The 21,966-nt window shown below is 45.0% G+C and overlaps 1 protein-coding gene across 7 annotated transcripts in view; it reads right to left on the reverse strand.

Moving 5' to 3' along the window:
* Positions 1 to 21,966, reverse strand: part of DACH2 (dachshund family transcription factor 2) — a 653,893-nt gene that overhangs the window by 202,744 nt on the left and 429,183 nt on the right. For 4 of the 7 annotated variants that reach the window (XM_073598116.1, XM_073598117.1, XM_073598115.1 and 1 more), the window contains one exon: positions 5,981 to 6,118. The exons of the other annotated variants lie outside the window; for them this stretch is intronic. In XM_073598116.1, the coding sequence (XP_073454217.1) occupies positions 5,981 to 6,118 (138 nt within the window). The remainder of the gene's footprint in view (positions 1 to 5,980; positions 6,119 to 21,966) is intronic. 7 annotated transcript variants of the gene reach the window in all.

The raw sequence follows: 21,966 nt of genomic DNA on the forward strand, positions 1-21,966 counted from the left end.
GTAGAAGATCAGGGACAACCAACAGAAGACCTGGGGTACTCAGTAGAAGATCAGGGACAACTCAAAAGACCTGGGTGTTCAGTAGATCAGGGACAACCAACAGAAGACCTGGGATACTCAGTAGAAGATCAGGGACAACCAACAGAAGACCTGGGGTACTCAGTAGAAGATTAGGGACAACCAACAGAAGACCCAAAGTACTCAGTAGAAGATCAAGGACAACCAACAGAAGACCTGGGGTACTCAGTAGAAGATCAGGGACAACCAACAGAAGACCTGGGGTACTCAGTAGAAGATCAAGGACAACCAACAGAGGACCTGGGGTACTCAGTAGAAAGAAGACTCTGGGCATTCAGCATTAGAATTAGGTTCATTCAGTGGAAGGCTCAGGGTGCTTAGCAGAAGGTGCTCTGAGGCACTTAGTGTGTGTGTGTGTGTGTGTGTGTGTGTGTGTATGTGTGTGTGTGTGTGTGTGTGTGTGTGTGTGTGGGGGGGGGGGGTTGTAAATACACTTGAACAATTTTAACCCTAAAGATGTGAATGGATTAAAGTGAAAAATGCTTAGCCTTTAGTGTTACTCTAAACATTAAGTTTAAAAAAAAAAAAGAAAAGAAAAGCAGAACATCCTTCTGTCATTCTGCTCTCTCCTTCTGTCAGCATGCCCTTTATCATCACAAATGATTGGCTCCATGGTTTGCTTTGCATAGTTTGTTTCTCCTAGTCTGAGCCCTGCCATACAGGAACTCCAAGGTTGATATCAGGTTAAATTCAGGTAATTACAGCCCTGGTATCCCTTTATCAGGGTCTTTATTTCTAGAGGGCGGGAAGGGCCAGCCAATCACATAACCATTCTGATTGGCTGTCAGAGTGGTCACATGATCAGGAGCTGGTCCCACAGGCTTGTGATCATTAGTAAAGACCGAGAGCGGTCTTTGACAGCTTGGTCACCATGCTGGGAGCTCAGAAAGCTCTGTCGCCCCCCCGTTGGGGTATATGTGTGGCACATGGCAGTTAAAGCCTACCCTCTTTGCCGCTACACTTATGCGATACGTGGGTAGCAAGAGGTCAATCTGGGTCATTTATATCTACCTGGAGCTCAGCTTTTACTTGATGTGGATGGATTTGTTCGCCGATAGCGTTCATTTAATGTCATTGCTGCCATTATCTCACTTCCAGACAAGAAGTCTTCACAGGCAGGAGGAGAAAGTTATCATTTATAGAGAAGACGGTCGTAGCGAGGGGCGTCGGGAGCAGCGCGCCTACAGAAACGCGTTCCATATTTCAAAGGCAGCGAGCGAGACGGTTACAATCAAACAATACAAGGAAAGGCAAGTGTTGTAATTTAATGTGCGCGCCACACAAACAACATGTTCAGCTGTCACAATGAATCTCCCGTCTTTTATCTCCGTGAATTTAGACGTAAGTGTATCACGCCATTCACGTCCGCACTTCAGATCCCCCGGGAAGGACGGCTTATTTTTCTTCTTTACTTTATTTAATATCTGGAACAGGAGCCGGGCGAGTCTCAGCGCTGAATAAAACCAACATTTATCATCCTGTGAAACGGCTACATGAAAGTAAATTTTCACTTTCTCGCGGAGTGCTACCGTAAAAAAATAAATAAATAAAACGTTTCATCTGGAAAAAGTCAGAAAATATACAGAGGCGGCCGCCGCGATTAATAATGGGGGAGCCGCAATATTTCAGCCTGTGCCTGGCTACGGGGTCTGCCAGGCGGGGTGGCAGGGGGTCAAAGTTTGCAGAAGGCTGTTAGGGGAAGAAGAAACATTTTCCAGCAACTATAATGGATGAGAAGGAAAAAGAAAAGGGGGGGGGATAAAGGAGAGGAAAAGGGGGGGGGGGAGAGAGAGAAAGGAGGGGATGAGGGGTAGAGCGTAAGATAGAGGGAAGGGAGAAAAGGAAAAAAAAGACAAGAAAAGGAGAAAAGAGAAGAGAAAAGAAAGGAAAAAGGAAAGACCCATAGAGGAGAGAGGAGAAAGAGGGATAAAGAGAAGAGGAGGGGACAGAGAGAAGGTGGGGGTGAGAAAAAAGAAAGGAAACATATGAATGAAAAGAGGGGACAGGAGAGAGAGAAGGAAAGGGGGGAGAGAAAAAGAAAAAGGGAGAAAGAAAGAGAGAGAGAAAGAAATGAAAAAGGGGGAGAGGGAGGGAAAAGGGGGAGAAAGAGAGAGAGAAAGAGAGAGAAAGGGGGGAGAGTGGCAGAAGAGAGGGTGGAAGAGGGGGAGAGGAAAGAGAAAATGGGGGGCATGGGAAGGGAAGAGAGAGAGAGAGGAACAAAGTGTGGGGGGGAAAGAGAAGAAGAGGAAAGGGGAATGGAGTAAGAAGGAACCAGAAGTAGAGAGGGAGGGGGAAGCAGAGAGGGGGAGAGAGAAGGTACAACGTCAAATTCCTTCATGTATCTTAATGCAGTTTCAAGTTTGAACCAAGCCTCAGATCTCTTTGCTCTCATTAATTACCATCTCTATGTGACTGAAATATGAGACTGTAAGATAATTTGTGGACAAGTATCCATCTTGCTTTTTCCTTTTTTTTTTTTTTTAAGTAGGAAAGGGTTTGAACCCCTGTGAAGTTTTTATTGCTCTCTGGGGAGATTCATCAAGGATAGGAGAGGCAAAGAGAGAATAGAGGAGGTAAAACTAAAAAAAAAGAAGGGAGGTGAAGAGAAAAGAGGGAAGGAAGGAGAAGAGAGAAGAGAGAAAAAGAGAAGAGAAAAGAGGGAGGAGAAGCAAAGAGAGAAGAGTTGAGAAGATAAGGGAAAACAAAAGAGAGAGAAAAGGAGAAAAGAGGGGAGGAGAGAAGAGAGAATAGAGAAAAGAGAAAAATAGAGGGAAGGGAAGAGAGAAGAAAGAAGAAAAAAAGAGAAAAGAGAGACGAGAGAAGAGAGAAGAGAAAAGAGAAGGAGAGGGAAGAGAAAAGAGAAGAGAGAAGAGAAAAAAAGAGGGAAGAGAGAAGAGAAGAGAAAATGAGAAAAAAAAGAGAAGAGAAAAGAGAGAAGAGAAGAGAGAGAGAAAGAGAGAAGAGAGAAAAGAAAAGATGAAAGAGAGAAAAGAAAAGAGGGAAGAGAGAAAAGAAAAGAGGAAAAGAGGAAAGAGAGGTGGGGAGAGGAGGAGAGAGGTAGAGAGGAAAAAACAAAGGAGAGAAGAAAATGAGAAAAGAGAGGGGAGGAGAGAAGAAAAGAGAAGAGAATAGAAAAGAGAAATGTAATGAGAAAAGAGAGGGGAGCAGAGAAGAAGAGAAATGAAATGAGAAAAGAGAGGGGAGCAGAGAAGAAGAGAAAAGAGACGAGAGAAGAGAGAAGAGAAAAGAGAAGGAGAGGGGAGAGAAAAGACAAGAGGGAAGAGAAAAAAGGGGGAAGAGAGAAGAGAAAAGAAAAAAAAAGAGAAGAGAAAAGAGGGAAGAGAGGAGAGAAAAAAAAGGGAAGAGAGAAAAGAAATGAGGGAAGAGAGAAAAGAAATGAGGGAAGAGAGAAAAGAAATGAAGGAAGATAGAAAAGAAATGAGGGAAGAGAGAAAAGAAAAGAGGGAAGAGAGGTGAAGAGAGGAGGAGAGAGAAGAGAGGAAAAAAGAAAGGAGAAAAGAAAAATGAGAAAAGAGAGGGGAGGAGAGAAGAAAAGAAAAGAGAAGAGAAAAGAGAAATTTAATGAGAAAAGAGAGGGGAGGAGAGAAGAAAAGAAAAGAGAAGAGAAAAGGTAAGAGAGAAGAGAAAAGAGAAATGAAATGAGAGAAGAGTAAAGAGAAGAGAGAGAAGAGAAAAGAGGGAAGACAAATTACAGAAAAGAAATGAGGGTAGAGAAACAAGGGCTTATGAAAGGAAGAAAAGAGAGAAAAAGGAGAAGAAAAAAGACGAGAGAAGGAAAAAGAGAAAAGAAGAGAAGAGAGAGGAGAAGAGAGAGAAGAAGAGAGAGAAGAAGAAGAGAAAAGAGAAGAGAGGAGAAAAAAAAGGAAAGAAGAAAAAAAGAGGAGAGGAGAGGAGAGAGAGATATTCTGAACCTATTTAAACTTTTAGGTCCCCCATGCTCTGCATTTCACCCAATCTTCTTTTAGCTAAAGTGGAACTCCAGACATACAAAATGTAAATAATTTGCCGCCACCTTTATTCCATTGAAGGCAGGTTTGCTTTAAGTGGAAACCAAATTTAAAAGCTCCAAGCAGACAGTCCTGGCAGATCTCGGCACTCTAACAGATGTATCACTAAGGAGGATGGAGGTCACATCGCAGCTTCGGGTGCCAAAAGAGCAAAGTGACAGGAAAGTGTGATCTGGAAAACATTGCCAATACCTAATCAATAGATGGCATTAGATATGTCCTGATGATGGACGGTCTATAGGATTGGTATTTATTTAGTGACATACATACTAAAATGTATTTTGATAATTGCTGCCCAAACTGAAACCTGGAACAAGACTGATATTTCCATCAGATTTACTTGAAGACAAACTCCATACAAAAAGACAAAACACTCAATGTCAGAGCTATATAAATGTATCATAACAATAGTGTGTGACTGTGGGGGAGGGGACATTAGAGTGTAAGCTCCTCTGGTACAGAGACTGATGTGACTGGCTCAGTGTTCTCTGTACAGCACTGCGGTATATGTCAGAGCTATATAAATGTATAATAATAATAGTGTGTGACTGTGGGGGAGGGGACATTAGAGTGTAAGCTCCTCTGGTACAGAGACTGATGTGACTGGCTCAGTGTTCTCTGTACAGCACTGCGGTATATGTCAGAGCTATATAAATGTACGTATAATAATAACAATAGTGTGTGACTGTGGGGGGGACATTAGAGTGTAAGCTTCTCTGTTACAGAGACTGATATGACTGGCTCAGTGTTCTCTGTACAGCACTGCAGTATATGTCAGAGCTATATAATAATATAATAATAGTGTGTGACTGTGGGGGGATATTAGAGTGTAAGCTCCTCTGGTACAGAGACTGATGTGACTGGCTCAGTGTTCTCTGTACAGCACTGCAGTATATGTCAGAGCTATATAATAGTATAATAATAATAGTGTGTGAGTGTGGGGGGGGGGGCATTAGAGTGTAAGCTCCTCTGGTACAGAGACTGATGTGACCGGCTCAGTGTTTTCTGTACAGCACTGCGGTATATGTCAGCGCTATATAAATGTATAATAATAATAGTGTGTGACTGTGGGGGGGCATTAGAGTGTAAGCTCCTTTGGTACAGAGACTGATGTGACCAGCTCAGTGTTCTCTGTACAGCACTGCGGTATATGTCAGAGCTATATAAATGTATAATAATAATAGTGTGTGACTGTGGAGGGACATTAGAGTGTTAGCTTCTCTGGTACAGAGACTGATGTGACTGGCTCAGTGTTCTCTGTACAGCACTGCGGTATATGTAAATGAATTCAATAACATATTGTATATGATATACAGAATTCTCAGGACAAATTAATTCAGCATATTAGGAGCGGGCGGGCGCAGCGGTAACGGCTGACAATATGGGACACCTGTTCAGTTTTGCACCAGAATCTGGCAAGGCATCTATTTATTTTCCATCAATAATGGCACATTTTCTGGTGTTCGCAGGTTTAGCACATCAATCACGACACATAAATGAGATGAAGGTGACTCTCCTCTACTGAGCTTCTGTTATTACGGGTGTTATTGTAGCAACACGCTTTACTGTCCATATGTTGTGTGACAGAGCAGATATATGATCTGGACAGGTGCAGACAATATTTAGAAGATCTTAATAGCCTGCAAGACTCGGTACCGGCAACCCTTGCACATTTCAGTATAGGCTCTGCAATTAAAATTCATCGTTCTCAGCAGGATGAAAAGAAAAATGGGAGTTCTAAACTTAGAAAACGAGAAAACCGGTAATTGTCTACTTTATGTCCTCTGTACCCAACTGGAGGCAAGTAAATGGGGAAAAACAGCCCTGACCCCATGGTCTACTAAGACACAAGCCCCCTAAATCAACCAACTGACCCTTTCCGTTCAAGTGAACTTGGTGGTGAACCCAGTAGAGCCCAAGGCCAAGGGTGGTGGGCTGATTGGCACTGGGAGCGCAGCTCTCCCGTTGTAATCTGAAGGGCCGGGCTGTCATTTTGATAGTCGGGTCTTGCTCTGTGAAAAAAAGCAAAAAGATAACCAAATGATTGTCTCATGAGTTCTAAGCCCTTGCATTTTAAATGTTTGGTGCTTTTTGCTCTTTTTCACTTGGACTACTAAAAGTTGGGCAGCCTCCATTTCTTGGGGGAGGGGGGGGGTCCCCTGCTTTGCTGCCAAACACAAGAAATTGGGCACAACCATTGACTTTCTTTTAAAGGACAAAGATCTGCATCCAGTGTCTCATCCCCCCCCCCCCCTTGCATCTTGCTTTTTGGCTCAGAAACGGCTCCCAGCTCCGGTATGTATGACCTCTACAAACAGTGTTTGCAGGTTTCATGCATAAATACATTGTAAAAACAACATTTTGATTTTTTTTTTATAAGTCAGGTGTTTTTATTGTAATAAAAGTCTATCCTGTGTAAAACTTTATTAACCATATTTTGCTCTAGCTCCATTCTAGCTCTCTTTTCGAAGAAAATATCTTGGTTATCGTGTTAATGAAAACCGTCCATCAATGGAAAAGGTTTGAAAATAGGAAAAGTGTGCAGCTCAACACATCCCACCAGTAAGTTAGAGGTATAAAATTTGTGTAAGTTATGGTGCCCCTGGCAAGTGACATGGGCTTCCTCCAAGGTGCAGGGTCTTAGCGACAGCTGGTCTTTACCAGAGCTCCTGAAGGTGGAGATGGGCTGGAGACCCTAGTGGTCCTGGTTTACTTCATTACAAATGGCGATCATCAGGTCGGGGCCCTCAGGGTATAGCAGGATCAGAATGGATACACTGTAAACTAGACAGCAGACAGGAGTATGATCAGGTCCAGGCAGGGGTCAAGACAGGAGGCAATCAAGAGAATAGTCAGATGGAGGCAAGAGTTTTGACAGGTGGCAATCAAGATAGTAGTCAGGTCCAGGCAAGGGTCTTGGCAGGTGGCAATCAAGAGAGTAGTCAGGTCCAGTCAAGGGTCTTGGCAGATGGCAATTAAGAGAGTAGTCGGGTCTTGGCACGTGGCAATCAAGAGAGTAGCCATGTCCAGGCAAGGGTCTAGGCAGGTGGAAATCAAGAGAGTAGTCAGGTCTAGGCAAGGGTCTTGGCAGGTGGCAATTAAGAAAGTAGTCAGGTTTAGACAAGGGTCTTGGCAGGTGGCAATCAAGAGAGTAGTCAGTAGGCATGTGCAATTCGTTTCGTTACGAATTAGTTTTTTAACGAATTTCGACAAATTCGTTAATTCGGGAATATCCGAATTAACGAAAACCCGTTTAACGAATTTTTTCCGAATATTCGTAAATTCGATAAAATTGGACATTCGTAAATTCGGGCATTCGAACATTCGTACATTCGCAATTTACATTCGTACATTCGTACATTCCAACATTCGTACATTCGCAATTTACATTCGTACATTCGTGCATTCGTACATTAGTAAATTAGTGAATTCGTAAATTTGTAAATTCGAAAATTCGGAAATCTGAAATAATAGTTAACTAATAATAACTTAACTATTAGTAATTACTAGTAACTTTGAATTTATAGGTATTGTAATTTCCTTTTAAATTTGGCTGTTAGTGAACGTAACACATACAAATTTATCCGAAGTTATGAATGATCCGAAAAAACGGAATGGAACGTAATGAATTAATAATAATAAATAACAATAATAATAATAACAATGTTTTATTATTATTATTTATTATTAATTTGTTCCGTTCCATTTGTTTAAATGCAGCCTTAATTTTGGATAATTCGTAACTTCGGATAAATTTGTATTTGTTACGTTCACTGACAGTCAAGTTTGAAAGGAAATTACAATACCTATAATTTAATAGTTAGTTACTATTTCAGATTTTTGAATTTTCGGGGTTTTTGGTTTTTCAAACTTCGAATTTACAAATTTCCGAATTTTCTAATTTACAAATGTACGATTTTACGAATGTACGAATTTACGAATGTACAAATGTACAAATGTAAAAATGTATGAATGTACGAATGAACGAATGTTCGAATTACGAATGTACGAATGAACGAATGTTCGAATTACGAATGTTCGAATTACGAATGTTCGAATTACGAATGTACGAATGTACGAATGAACGCATTTACAAATTTACGAATGAACGAATTTACGAATCGCAATCATAACGAATGACCCGAAAAACGAAAAAAATAATAAACTAATGAAACGAAAACGAAAATGAACGAATTTTTTTGGCTGTGCACATGTCTAGTAGTCAGGTCTAGGTAAGGGTCTTTGCAGGGGGCAATAAAGAGAGTAGTCAGGTTGAGGCAAAGGTCTTGGCAGGTGGGAATCAAGAGAGTAGTCAGGTCCAGGCAAGGGTCTCGGCAAGTGGCAATCAAGAGCGTAGTCACGTCACTCTGATCAGGTTAAGTCAATCTCAGGTAAGTATTATAGCCTCTTGCACAAAGGTGACTGGAGATGAGACCCAGCACCAGACACTTCAAAGACTTAAGGGTTAGACACCCAATGCACAGCACTGTTTCAGGGAATTCTGGAAGTTTCGAGACTACCATTATATATATGCTCCAGAGGGTAGTATTGGGGGCATTAGTGGTAAGTTGACTAAAGCACCTAAACCCGAGGTAAGTATAGTAACAAGTCCTATTTGCAACCTCAGAACACCCAATAAGGAGACAGCATGAGGCCAGTCTAAACTACGTGGCATGTTCACCAATGCCAGGAGTCTGGTGGACAAGATGGGAGAACTAGAGCTACTGTTGTACGAGGAGTATTTAGATTTTGTAGGAATTTCAGAGACTTGGTTCAACAGCTCTCATGATTGGCTGGCAACGATTCAAGGGTATTCCCTTTATCGCAGGGATAGAGAGGGTAAAAAAGGGGAGAAGTATACCAGTATATAAAAAATTATGTACAAGTTAATGTGAGGGACGATATCACTAATGGAGCTAGGGAGGAGGTGGAATCCTTATGTGTAGAGCTACAAAGGGAGGAAACTAAGGGGAAAGTATTATTGGGAGTATGCTATAGGCCCCCTAACCAGAGGGAGGAGGTGAAGGCGGACCTCCTATCACAATTTGGATTAGCGGCAATGACAGGAAGTGTCATCATAATGGGCGATTCTAATTATCCAGACATAGACTGGGTGGCAGGGCTCTGAAGAAGAAGGTCATCCTTTGAAACGCATCAGCCGGCTGTGACTCCTTTTACGATCGGGAGTCTGTTACCATCTTGAATAGATGCATGTGGAGACTACTTTTATCATGAGTTTTTCGTTTATACGTTTGTGAGTACTTTTCTATTTTACTTATAAATAAAATATTTACCTAAGGATAATGCACAAGGTCGGTGCACCCTTGTTTTCTTTCCTTTCCTTTTGACTATTAGGATACCCCTATCCTTGAGGGCAGCAAGACCATTACGAGATCTAGTCCATCTGGTACTCACTTGTGCGCAGGAGTGTTTTGTTTTCTGCTATCAATTACAGACTAGTTAGCCTAACATCAATTGTATGCAAGCTCTTGGAGGGGATGATAACGGACTATATACAAGATTTTAGTAATGAGAACGGTATCATTAGCAGTAATCAGCATGGATTCATGAAGAATCGTTCTTGCCAAACCAATCTATTACCCTTCTATGAGGAGGTGAGTTGCCATCTAGATAAAGGAAGGCCCGTAGACGTGGTGTATCTGGATTTTGCAAAGCATTTGACACAGTTCCCCATAAACGTTTACTGTACAAAATAAGGTGCGTTGGCATGGACCATAGGGTGAGTACATGGATTGAAAACTGACTACAAGGGCGTGTTCAGAGGGTGGTGATAAATGGGGAGTACTCAGAATGGTCAGGGGTGGGTAGTGGGGTCCCCCAGGGTTCTGTGCTGGGACCAATCCTATTTAATGTATTCATAAACGACCTGGAGGATGGGATAAACAGTTCAATCTCTGTATTTGTGGACGATACTAAGCTAAGCAGGGCAATTATTATTATTATTATTATTATTATACAGGATTTATATAGCACCAACAGTTTACGTAGCGCTTTACAACTTGAGGGTAGACCGTACAAATACAATACACTTTGATACAGTAGGAATCAGAGGGCCCTGCTCCTTAGAGCTTACAATCTAAGAGAATAACTTCTCCTCAGGATGTGGAAAATTTGCAAAAAGATCTAAACAAATTATTGGAGTGGGCAACTACATGGCAAATCAGGTTTAATGTGGAAAAATGTAAAATAATGCATTTGGGTGGCAAAAATATGCAATCTATATACTGGGGGGAGAACCTCTGGGGGAATCTAGGATGGAAAAGGACCTGGGGGTCCTAGTAGATGATAGGCTCAGCAATTGCATGCAATGCCAAGCTGCTGCTAACAAAGCAAACAGAATATTGGCATTAAAAAGGGGATTAATTCCAGAGATAAAACGGTAATTCTCCCGCTCTACAAGACTCTGGTCCGGCCGCACCTGGAGTATGCTGTCCAGTTCTGGGCACCAGTCCTCAGGAAGGATGTACTGGAAATGGAGCGAGTACAAAGAAGGGCAACAAAGCTAATAAAGGGTCTGGGGGATCTTAGTTATGAGGAAAGGTTGCGAGCACTGAACTTATTCTCTCTGGAGAAGAGACGCTTGAGAGGGGATATGATTTCAATATACAAATACTGTACTGGTGACCCCACAATAGGGAGAAAACTTTTCCACGAAAGGGAATTTAACAAGACATGCCCCTTTCACTAAAATTAGAAGAAAAGAGGTTTAACCTTAAACTGCGTAGAGGGTTCTTTACTGTAAGAGCGCCAAGGATGTGAATTTCCCTTCCACAGGCGGTGGTCTCAGCGGGGGGCATCAATAGTTTCAAAAAACTATTAGATAAGTACCTGAACGACCACAATATACAGGGATATACAATGTAATACTGACACATAATCACACACATAGGTTGGACTTGATGTTTTTTTTCAACCTCACCTACTACGTAACTATGTAACCAAGTCCTGAAAGGGATTCCAAGAGTACCGTAACAGTGTAATATAGACCACCCGTGATACGGGTGTTGATAAATATCAAGTGCTTCACAGATTTCACCAGGAAAGGAAAGGGCAACGGGGGGGGGGACCTCTGGGGGAATCTAGGATGGAAAAGGACCTGGGTGTCCTAGTAGATGATTGGCTCAGCAACGGCATGCAATGCCAAGCTGCTGCTAACAAAGCAAACAGAATATTGGCATGCATCAAAAAGGGAATTAATTCAAACATAGGTTGAACTTGATGGACTTGTGTCTTTTTTCAACATCAGCAGGTATGTAACTATGTAACAGATCAGTGGCCACCAATCATTTTTAAATAGCTGCCAAAGCAAGGCACCAGACCAAAAACCAAACACATACAATGGCAATGCATGGCATGTGTCTTGTGCTGTGCTGAAATCACTTCTTACGTGCACCAGTAGGTGGTGCCGCTCATGAAATAGGCAACTATGAGCCTGGTGGGGCAGAGCAAGCCAGACACATGGCTTTCTTCTTTAAGATGATATGGAGCATGCACACAAGTGGTGACAATGGTGAAGATGGTAGATGAGCCCGTAGGTTGTTGTCACCAGGGGCGGACTGACCATTCGGGCACTCGGGCAGTGGCCGAGGGCCCCATGCCACTAAGGGGCCCCATCAGGGTTGCCAGCCTCAATAAAACCAGGGACAGTATGTAAAAATCTGTGTTTTTTTTTTAAATCACAAGATTATAGCTGCCCCGCCTCTCCAGTACCCTTTCAGTGTGTGTATGTGTATTCTGTGTGTGTATACTGTGTGTGTATACTGTGTGTCTGTGTGTGTATACTGTATGTGTGTATACTGTGTGGCCCCATAATCTCCTATTGCCTGGGGGCCCCATAATCTCCTATTGCCCGGGGGCCCCATAATCTCCTATTGCATAGGAGCCCCATAATCTCCTATTGCCTGGGGGCCCCATAATCTTCTCCTATTGCCCGGGGGCCCCATGAGTTGTCAGTCCACCCCTGGATGTCACCACTAACAAGAAAGAGGAACTCATTAACTGCATCAACAGGTATATTCATCAAAATTCAATGTATTTAAAAAAAAAAGAAAAAGCACACAACGCTATACAAATCTACTGTGAAGACAATTTGGGGGGTTTACAACCATTTTAAAGTATATGGAGTAATTGTCAGTTAAACTATCACAGCAGCAAAATCTGGTAAGGAAGGGGGTTTAACATACCAGTATTGAGGTGTTCAAAGCACAATAACAAATATAAATTGACAGTAGAGAAGCCATGGAAAAGCGGATTCCGTTATATGCTTCCCTATGTTCATCACCTACCGCAGTCATGGGTGGAGCATGTGAGCTTCAGAGAAAAAAAAAAAAGGAAAAAAGGACCCGAAAAATATATATTCCATTGTGCAGTCCAAAAAAATATATTAAAAAATCAAGAGATACATCTGAAAAAAAAAGTTGAAAAGAAAGAAAAAAAAAAGATACATAAAAATCATGTGATCCTTCAACTGTCACTCACCCTCCCTTGAAAAAAAGTAACATTAAAAAAAAAAAAATTAGCGTATTAAAAATAGATGATTTTTTTTTTTCCCAGCAAAATGAAAGACGCGAGAAGTCTCTGTGTTTTCGGTCAGACACAAACCCGTATATCCGCCGTCATTGGAGGAGGGGGGGGGGGGGTGGAGTGGCGTGATTTAAAGCAGGTTAGAGTGTCAGATTTGAAAAGCCTCTGTGATGGCTTTACTGGGCCAAATCCAAAAAAGTATCAAGTGGTTCAGCAGATGTAATTACTGCTCAGCCCTGCCAAAGCATTGAAATGCGTCCATTAATTCTGCAATTCCCAGTCTGTCCATCAGTCAGTCATACTTAAAAAATATGTCTGTCACAGCGAAGGTGAAGTAATCTTTTAATAATTATGCAATGAAAAAAAAAAAAAAAAGATGAAAATAGGAGCTCCGCTCCAAACTTTGGGGATGAAAAAAAACAAAAAAAAAAAGAAACCGAGCTTGACGGAAAACGGTGAAAGTGACGGGCTGTCAGGAGGACGGCGGGAGGGTGGAAGACGGTGACAGTGACGCGCTGTCAGGAGGACGGCGGGAGGATGGAAAATGTGAAAGCGATGGGCTGTCAGGAGGACGGCGGGAGGATGGAAAATGGTGAAAGGGACGGACTGTCAGGAGGATGGCGGGAGGACGGAAAATGGTGAAAGGGACGAACTGTCAGGAGGATGGCGGAAGGACGGAAAACTGTAAAAGTGACGGGCTGTAAGGAGGAAGACAGGAGGACAGAAAACGGTGAAAGCGACAGGTTGTCAGGACGGAAAATGGTGAAAGTGACGGGTTGTCAGGAGGACGGTGGGAGGACGGAAAACGGTGAAAGTGATGGGTTGTCAGGAGGACGGCGGGAGGACGGAAAATAGTGAAAGTGACGGGTTGTCAGGAGGACGGCGGGAGGACAGAAAACTGTGAAAGTGACTGGTTGTCAGGAGGACGGCGGGAGGACGGAAAACGGTGAAAGTGACGGGTTGTCAGGAGGACGGCGGGAGGACGGAAAATAGTGAAAGTGACGTGTTGTCAGGAGGATGGCGGGAGGACGGAAAACGGTGAAAGTGACGGGCTGTCAGGAGGATGGCGGGAGGACAGAAAACTGTAAAAGTGACGGGCTGTAAGGAGGATGGCGGGAGGACAGAAAACTGTAAAAGTGACGGGCTGTAAGGAGGAAGACAGTAGGACAGAAAACGGTGAAAGCAACAGGTTGTCAGGACGGAAAATGGTGAAAGTGACGGGTTGTCAGGAGGACGGTGGGAGGACGGAAAACGGTGAAAGTGATGGGTTGTCAGGAGGACGGCGGGAGGACAGAAAACGGTGAAAGTGACAGGTTGTCAGGAGGACGGCGGGAGGACAGAAAACTGTGAAAGTGACGTGTTGTCAGGAGGATGGCGGGAGGACGGAAAACGGTGAAAGTGACGGGCTGTCAGGAGGACGGCGGGAGGACAGAAAACGGTGAAAGTGACGGGCTGTCAAGAGGACGGCGGGAGGATGGAAAACGGTGAAAGTGACGGGCTGTCAAGAGGACGGCGGGAGGATGGAAAACGGTGAAAGTGACGGGCTGTCAGGAGGATGGGAAATGGTGAAAGTGACGGGCTGTCAGGAGGACGGCGGGAGGACGGAAAACTGTAAAAGTGACGGGCTGTAAGGAGGAAGACAGGAGGACAGAAAACTGTGAAAGTGACAGGTTGTCAGGACAGGTTGTCAGGAGGACGGCGGGAGGACGGAAAACGGTGAAAGGGACGGACTGTCAGGAGGACGGCGGGAGGACGGAAAACTGTAAAAGTGACGGGCTGTAAGGAGGAAGACAGGAGGACAGAAAACTGTGAAAGTGACAGGTTGTCAGGACAGGTTGTCAGGAGGACGGCGGGAGGACGGAAAACGGTGAAAGTGGCAGGTTGTCAGGAGGATGGAAAACGGTGAAATTGACGGGCTGTCAGGAGGATGGAAAACGGAGAAAGTGACGGGTTGTCAGGAGGACGGAAAACGGTGAAAGTGACGGGTTGTTAGGAGGACGGAAAACGGTGAAAGTGACGGGTTGTCAGGAGGACGGAAAACGGTGAAAGTGACGGGCTGTCAGGAGGACGTCGAGAGGATGGAAAATGGTGAAACGGACGGACTGTCAGGAGGACGGCGGGAGGACAGAAAACGGTGAAAGTGACGGGCTGTCAAGAGGACGGCGGGAGGATGGAAAACGGTGAAAGTGACGGGCTGTCAAGAGGACGGCAGGAGGACAGAAAACGGTGAAAGTGACGGGCTGTCAAGAGGACGGCGGGAGGATGGAAAACGGTGAAAGTGACGGGCTGTCAAGAGGACGGCGGGAGGATGGAAAACGGTGAAAGTGACGGGCTGTCAGGAGGATGGGAAATGGTGAAAGTGACGGGCTGTCAGGAGGACGGCGGGAGGATGGAAAATGGTGAAAGGGACGGACTGTCAGGAGGACGGCGGGAGGACGGAAAACTGTAAAAGTGACGGGCTGTAAGGAGGAAGACAGGAGGACAGAAAACTGTGAAAGTGACAGGTTGTCAGGACAGGTTGTCAGGAGGACGGCGGGAGGACGGAAAACGGTGAAAGTGGCAGGTTGTCAGGAGGATGGAAAACGGTGAAATTGACGGGCTGTCAGGAGGATGGAAAACGGAGAAAGTGACGGGTTGTCAGGAGGACGGAAAACGGTGAAAGTGACGGGTTGTTAGGAGGACGGAAAACGGTGAAAGTGACGGGTTGTCAGGAGGACGGAAAACGGTGAAAGTGACGGGCTGTCAGGAGGACGTCGAGAGGATGGAAAATGGTGAAACGGACGGACTGTCAGGAGGACGGCGGGAGGATGGAAAATGGTGAAACGGACGGACTGTCAGGAGGACGGCGAGAGGACGGAAAACGGTGAAAGTGACGGGCTGTCAGGAGGACGTTTCCTGGGCTATTAACACCTGTGATATGTGAGGACCTCCGCCATCCCGGGACAACGCGACTCTCATTTCTCTGTACGGAGGAGATCCAGAATGAGGAAATGAAGAGCGACAACCACAACCAGCCCTCCTCATAACTATTATTTTATGAGATTTTAAATCCTCCCTTCAGTCTTGCACAGTTGTACTGGCCCCTCTCCTGGACTGAAATGGCTTACTCTGATTTCACTGCACGCCAGTGGCGGTGCGTCCATAAGGGCGCACGGGCGCCGCCCCCTCTCTCCTGCCACCCCCATAGCACTGCATGCATTGCATGAATCTATCTATATCCGCCACTGCCACCCCCTATTCAGGTACCCGCCCCTTTTTCGGGTTGAGGGTGCCTGAATTACAGTGGCGGGGGGTGGTTTTGAAGCACCTAATTAGAGCCATAGACTCTAATAGGCGTCAAAAAAGGTTACCCGTCACCTGATTGGCTGAAACAACAGGTGCTGTGATGGGACGCCAGGCAGGAGAAGACATCGAGGAGCTGTCCCACTGAGACAGGCAAGTGCAGACGGCGGGCCGGCGGGGGGCGCACTGGCAGCATTTGATAAGGCACAGTGGCTGTGTTTGATGGGGCACAGTGGGAGCAATTGATGGGCACAGTGGTGGCAATTGATGAGCACAGTGGGAGCAATTGATGGGCACAGTGGCTGCGTTTGATGGCACAGTGGGGGCAATTGATGGGAACAGTGGCTGCATTTGATGGGCACGGTGTCGGCAATTGATCAGCACAGTGGCTGCGTTTGATGGTACAGTGAGGCTGCAATTGATGTTTTTTTTTCATAATCTTTCAGTTTGTTTGCGCCCCCCAAAAAATTTTGAGCACCAGCCGCCACTGCTGCACACTGTGAGCTTCTCACCATGTGCATTAGCAAGTCAGATACAGCTCACCTCATTTCCTGGCTGGAGGATTTCCAGCATCTTCTAGCACAGGCGTCTTCAAACTACGGCCCTCCAGTTGTTCAGGTACTACAATTCCCATCATGCCTTGTCATGTCTATGAATGTTGGCGTTGGGATGTGTAGTCCTGCAACAGCTGGAGGGCCGAATTTGAAGATCTCTGATCTTGCGCTATCCTCTGCAGCCTGTCAGTCCCTGATACCACCCCTTCCATTCATTGTAATTCAGTTCTTTCAATCATGGAGGCTCAGCACCACATGCGGGTGTTACCTATGCAAAAACAGCCTGCCTAGGAACGCCCACTCCTCCAGACTGACACCCACCCATCACAGTATTTCGATCAGTGGCGGCCCCTGCATTGCGGGCGCACGGGCGCTGCCCCCCCAACACCTCCTCCGCCCTCCCTATCCATGTGCCCAGTCCCTTTCAGGACGCCGGACACATGAATTACTATGACGGGGATAGGCGGGGGAGGGGGGGGTGTATTTTGAAGCACGTGATAAGAGCCAGAGGCTCTAATAGGCTTCAAAGTAGGGTGGGCTCGGGGCGCAGAGCACTACGTCCCGATCCCACCCTGTTGTGTGACGATAGCAAATTTGTTTTTCGCTATTGGTTTACACTACAGTTCCTCCACACCAATCAGGAGGCAGGTCTGTGAGGCCTGTTTCCCGAATGACCAAGGCACCAGGCGACCTTAGTGGACGCCTGGAGCTTTGGCGGAATAGGAGACACACAGGGGGGGAAGCCTGAGGAGCGGACACCGGAGCCACCACAGGAGAGGAGGAGGAGCCCCGCCACACAGCGGGTAAGTGCTGACGGAACACCCACGGGTGGTCCCGTGGGTGGTCAGTGCCGCGGGTGGACCGGCGGGTGTCGCTGTGGTCAGTGCAGTAGGTGGTCTGGCGGGTGGTCAGTGGGGGGGGGGGTTGGTGCCCAAAAGGGGAACCCACCAGCCGCCACTGATTTCGATATTTGTATAACTCCTCCCAAGAGCCAGACCACTGCTTGCATCCGGGCTGAGGACTCAAGATGCTTTCACATATTTATTGTTTAACCACTTCCATACCGGGCCTATTCTGGCACTCCTCTCCTACATGTAAAAATCATCATTTTTTTGCTAGTAAATTTCTCAGAACCCCTAAACATTATATATATATATATATATTTTAAGCAGACACCCAAGAGAATAAAATGGCGGTCGTTGCAATCTTTTTATCTCGCACTTTATTTGCGCAGCAATTTTTCCAGATTTTCATGATTTCAAAAATAACAAAACAGTAAAGTTAGCCCCATTTTTTTGTAAAATGTGAAAGGTGATGTTACGCCGAGTAAATAGATATCTAACATGTCTCGCTCTAAAACTGCGCACACTTGTGGAATGACGCCAAACTATGGTACTTAAAAATCTCCATAGGCGACGCTTTACATTTTTTTTACAGGTTTCAGGTTTAGAGTTACAGAGGAGGTCCAGTGCTAGAATTGTTGCTTGCACTCCAATGCCACGCACACACGAACGGAAGTTTCGGCCCGCAAAAGACCGATAAGAGTTTTTCGTCCAGAAAATGCAACCGTGTGTATGCTCCATCGGACTTTTGCTGGCCGAATTCCAGCCAGCAAAAGATTGAAAGCATGCTCTCAATTTTTCGTTTGGAAAAAGTTCCTATCCGAAAATGCGATCATCTGTGGCAATTCCGATGCGCAAAATTCCTACGCATGCTCGGAAACAATTCGACGCATGCTCGGAAGCATTGCACTTCATTTTCTTGGCTCGTCGTAGTGTTGTACGGCACCGCGTTCTTGGCGGTCGTAAGTTCAGCGAACTTCTGCGTGACCGTGTGTATGCAGGCAAACTTGAGCGGAATCCCGTCGGAAAAGCCGTCATTTCTTTTTCCAACGAGAAATCCGCTCGTGTGTACGCGGCATAACGCACGCGGTGATACCTCACATGAGTGGTTTGAACGGCGTTTACATATGTGGGCGGGACTAACATGTGCATTCGCTTCTGAGCGCGAGCTATCTGGGACAGCGGCGTTATAAATTATTTATTTATTTTTTTTATTTTACTCTTTTTTATTTTTACTTTCTTTTACATTTTATTTTTTTGATCACTTTTATTCCTATTACAAGGAATATAAGCATCCCTTGTAATAGGAATAGTTTGTGACAGGTCCTCTTTATGGAGAGATGCGGGGTCAATAAGACCTCACATCTCTCCTCCAGGCTGGAAAGCATGAGATCGAAAAAAAAAATCCAGGATCTCATGCTTACCAGCCGCAATCGCGGCTTTGTTTATATCCACGGTCCGGATGTGACGTCATGACGTGACGTCATAAGGTCGTGCCCGGGCCTCCCACAGTCATAGAGATGACTGGTGACCATCTGGTCACCGGAAATCTCTACGGTCATCATCCAGCAGCGGACGATCCTTTCTCCGGGTCCCCGATGGCACGGGAGAGCCCGGAGAAGCAACGGATGGCGGCGGAAGAGGGGGGGATGTCCCCTCCCGTCGCCTGTAAGAACGATCAAGCGGCGGAACTGCCAATATGATCATTCTTATGGTGCAGGGAATCTCCGGCTAAAAACAAGGATATCTGAATGATGCCTGTAGCTGCACCCATCATTAAGATATTCCCACTGAAAGTCAAAGACGTCATATGACGTCCTTGGGCGGGAAGTGGTTAAAAAACATTGTTCAGAAGGGAGAGGGAGAGAGAGAGAGATACAAAGTAACATTCTTTATAAACATTGATCTGACAGGAGATAGAGAGATACAAAGTAATATTGTTTATAAACATTGATCAGACGGGAGATAGCTACAAAGTAATATTGTTTCTAAACATTGATCAGATGCACGATAGAGAGATACAAAGTAACATTGTTTATAAGCATTGATCAGACAAGAGCTAGAGATACAAAGTAACATTGTTTATAAACATTGGTCAGATGCAAGATAGAGATTAACACTGTTTATAAACATTGATCATTTGGGAGATAGAGAGATACAAAGTAACAATGTTTATAAAAATCGAGAGATTTACGAGTTATAGCAGGCAACAAATTTTGCACCCAAATTTTTGTCACCAGGACTCCATTGCCCAAATAATTGCAGCAAAAAAATCAAGTGATTTGGACATCATTTCTAGTAAATGAATAATAACTCAAAAAACCGAGAGCCCGTTATATATAAAAACTTGGATGACTGACAACCTCCCGCCGAATTCCATCGTCTGCTCTCCATTCTGCTCCTCCCCCGCACGCCGAGTAATTGCCGTGTTGCCGAACCACCTTGATTATGTTTTGAGAAAATATTGACAGCTTGAATCCTCATTCCGATGGCCGGTGTCGAAGCCACAAATGTTTCCGTCGCCTTTCTTGCGAGCCGAGCCATCTGCCAGAGGTGGCATCGCCCGGCCTTTCCGCCCGGCTCCCTCCAAGAATTCATCTGCTGCTGCCTAATGCCGGTGGAATGGAGGGGATTAAGACTCTGATGCAACAGAGACTATTGATAATTTGCAATAATTGGGAAGAAATGAAGATGAATGAGCTTGAGGACGGGGAGGCAATTAGTCGTACCGCCAGTACAGCTGCGTTCCCGGCCCCGGCTCCCCTGGCCTTTCCGCCAGGAAGGTACGTGCAAATTAAGCATAATGACAAATACGCCCTCCCCACCACAAGGCTGGAATTGTGGAAAACTGAGAATTGTAGATGCTACATCGTTTCATATCCTGTAGCATGTAATGGTAAACCAAATGCAGCAATTTGGAAACTCTACGTTACGTTCTTAATCAACTAGACCAAATCGAGACCACGCGTGTGTGTTTAGAATAGACCATGATTGATCCTGGGTGTTGGCTTCACTGCAAACACTTTTCAGAGATAGCAAAATCACGATCTGGTGTCTGTGCAGTTCTTCTCTTTGTTCACAAATGTCTGACACAGATCATACCCTGCTGCAGCCCCTCAACTTGTGACGTGCTACAAAGCTACAATGTACAGTCTGATCACTAAGGGAAGAGAGACTGAGGAAATGCTTCATCCTGCCTGCAGCAGACTGATGGCATCACCTCAATGAATGCCTAGGCTGAGATAAGGTCATCCTTGAGCTCCATTTATTGATTAACTTGGGGTGACATGAGGTCATCCTTAAGGTTCCATTCATTGCCTTTGCCTAGACTGAGGTAAGGTCATCCTTGAGCTCCATTCATTGATTTTACCTAGGCTGAGATGAGGTCATCCTTGAGCTCCATTCATTAATTAACTTGGGCTGAGATGATGTCATCCTTGAGCTCCATTCATTGATTTACCTAGGCTGAGATGATGTCATCCTTGAGCTCCATTCATTGATTTACCTAGGCGGAGATGAGGTCATCCTTGAGCTCCATTCATTAATTAACTTGGGCTGAGATGATGTCATCCTTGAGCTCCATTAATTAATTAACCTGGGCTGAGATGAGGTCATCCTTGAGCTCCGTTCATTGATTTTACCTAGGCTGAGATGAGGTCATCCTTGAGCTCCATTCATTAATTAACTTGGGCTGAGATGAGGTCATCCTTGAGCTCCAATCATTGACTTACCTAGGCTGAGATAAGATCATCCTTGAGCTTCGTTCATTGATTTTACCTAGGCTGAGATGAGGTCATCCTTGAGCTCCATTCATTAATTAACTTGGGCTGAGATGAGGTCATTCTTGAGCTCCATTCATTGATTTACCTAGGCTGAGATAAGATCATCCTTGAGCTCCGTTCATTGATTTTACCTAGGCTGAGATATGGTCATCCTTGAGCTCCAAAATCAATGAATGGAGCTCCAGAATGACCCCATCTCAGCTTAGGTAAAAATCAGTGCATGGAGCTCAAGGATGACCTCATCTCAGCCTAGGCAAAGTCAATGAATGGGGCTCAAGGATGGCCTTGTCTCAGCCTAAAGAAAGTATAATTCATGGCTTGGCTCCGGCAGCTCTCCACAAAGCTGAAGGTCCCCCAAACGACAGGTCCACCCAATTTGGGAAGTCCATGTGAAAATGAAAAAGGAGAGAGTACCAAACCCTCATCTCACCAGTCCAAGATCCCTTATTGTTATCACACATAACAGAAGGCAAAAGACAGCCATATGTTTCGGAGGCCAGAATCCTCCTTGATGAGGGCTCAATGTAGCAACAAAAGGTGTCTATTGGATGACTTCATCTCAGCCTAGGTAAAATGTCCATTCACTGATCTTCCCTTCCTGCAAATGACCTGGAAGCAACACGTAAAACTTCACTTCTGGGTCCTGGTGTCACCTACCAGTATGGCCAGGGAAGAAGTTAAGAGCGATCTGAGGGCAGATGAGACATAAAAGGGTCTTTTAGACCTGTCACCAAAAAAAGTCTTCACAGGCTTTGTCCCCTGTGTGATTAAAAATAATATCTCTATCCCATCACCCCTCTTAGATAAACTTATAGAAAACTTCCCTTTTAATTGGAGTTCATCCTCTATCCCATAT

Source organism: Aquarana catesbeiana, linkage group LG09 (assembly GCF_042186555.1).
Source record: "Aquarana catesbeiana isolate 2022-GZ linkage group LG09, ASM4218655v1, whole genome shotgun sequence".
Taxonomy (NCBI): Eukaryota; Metazoa; Chordata; class Amphibia; order Anura; family Ranidae; genus Aquarana; species Aquarana catesbeiana.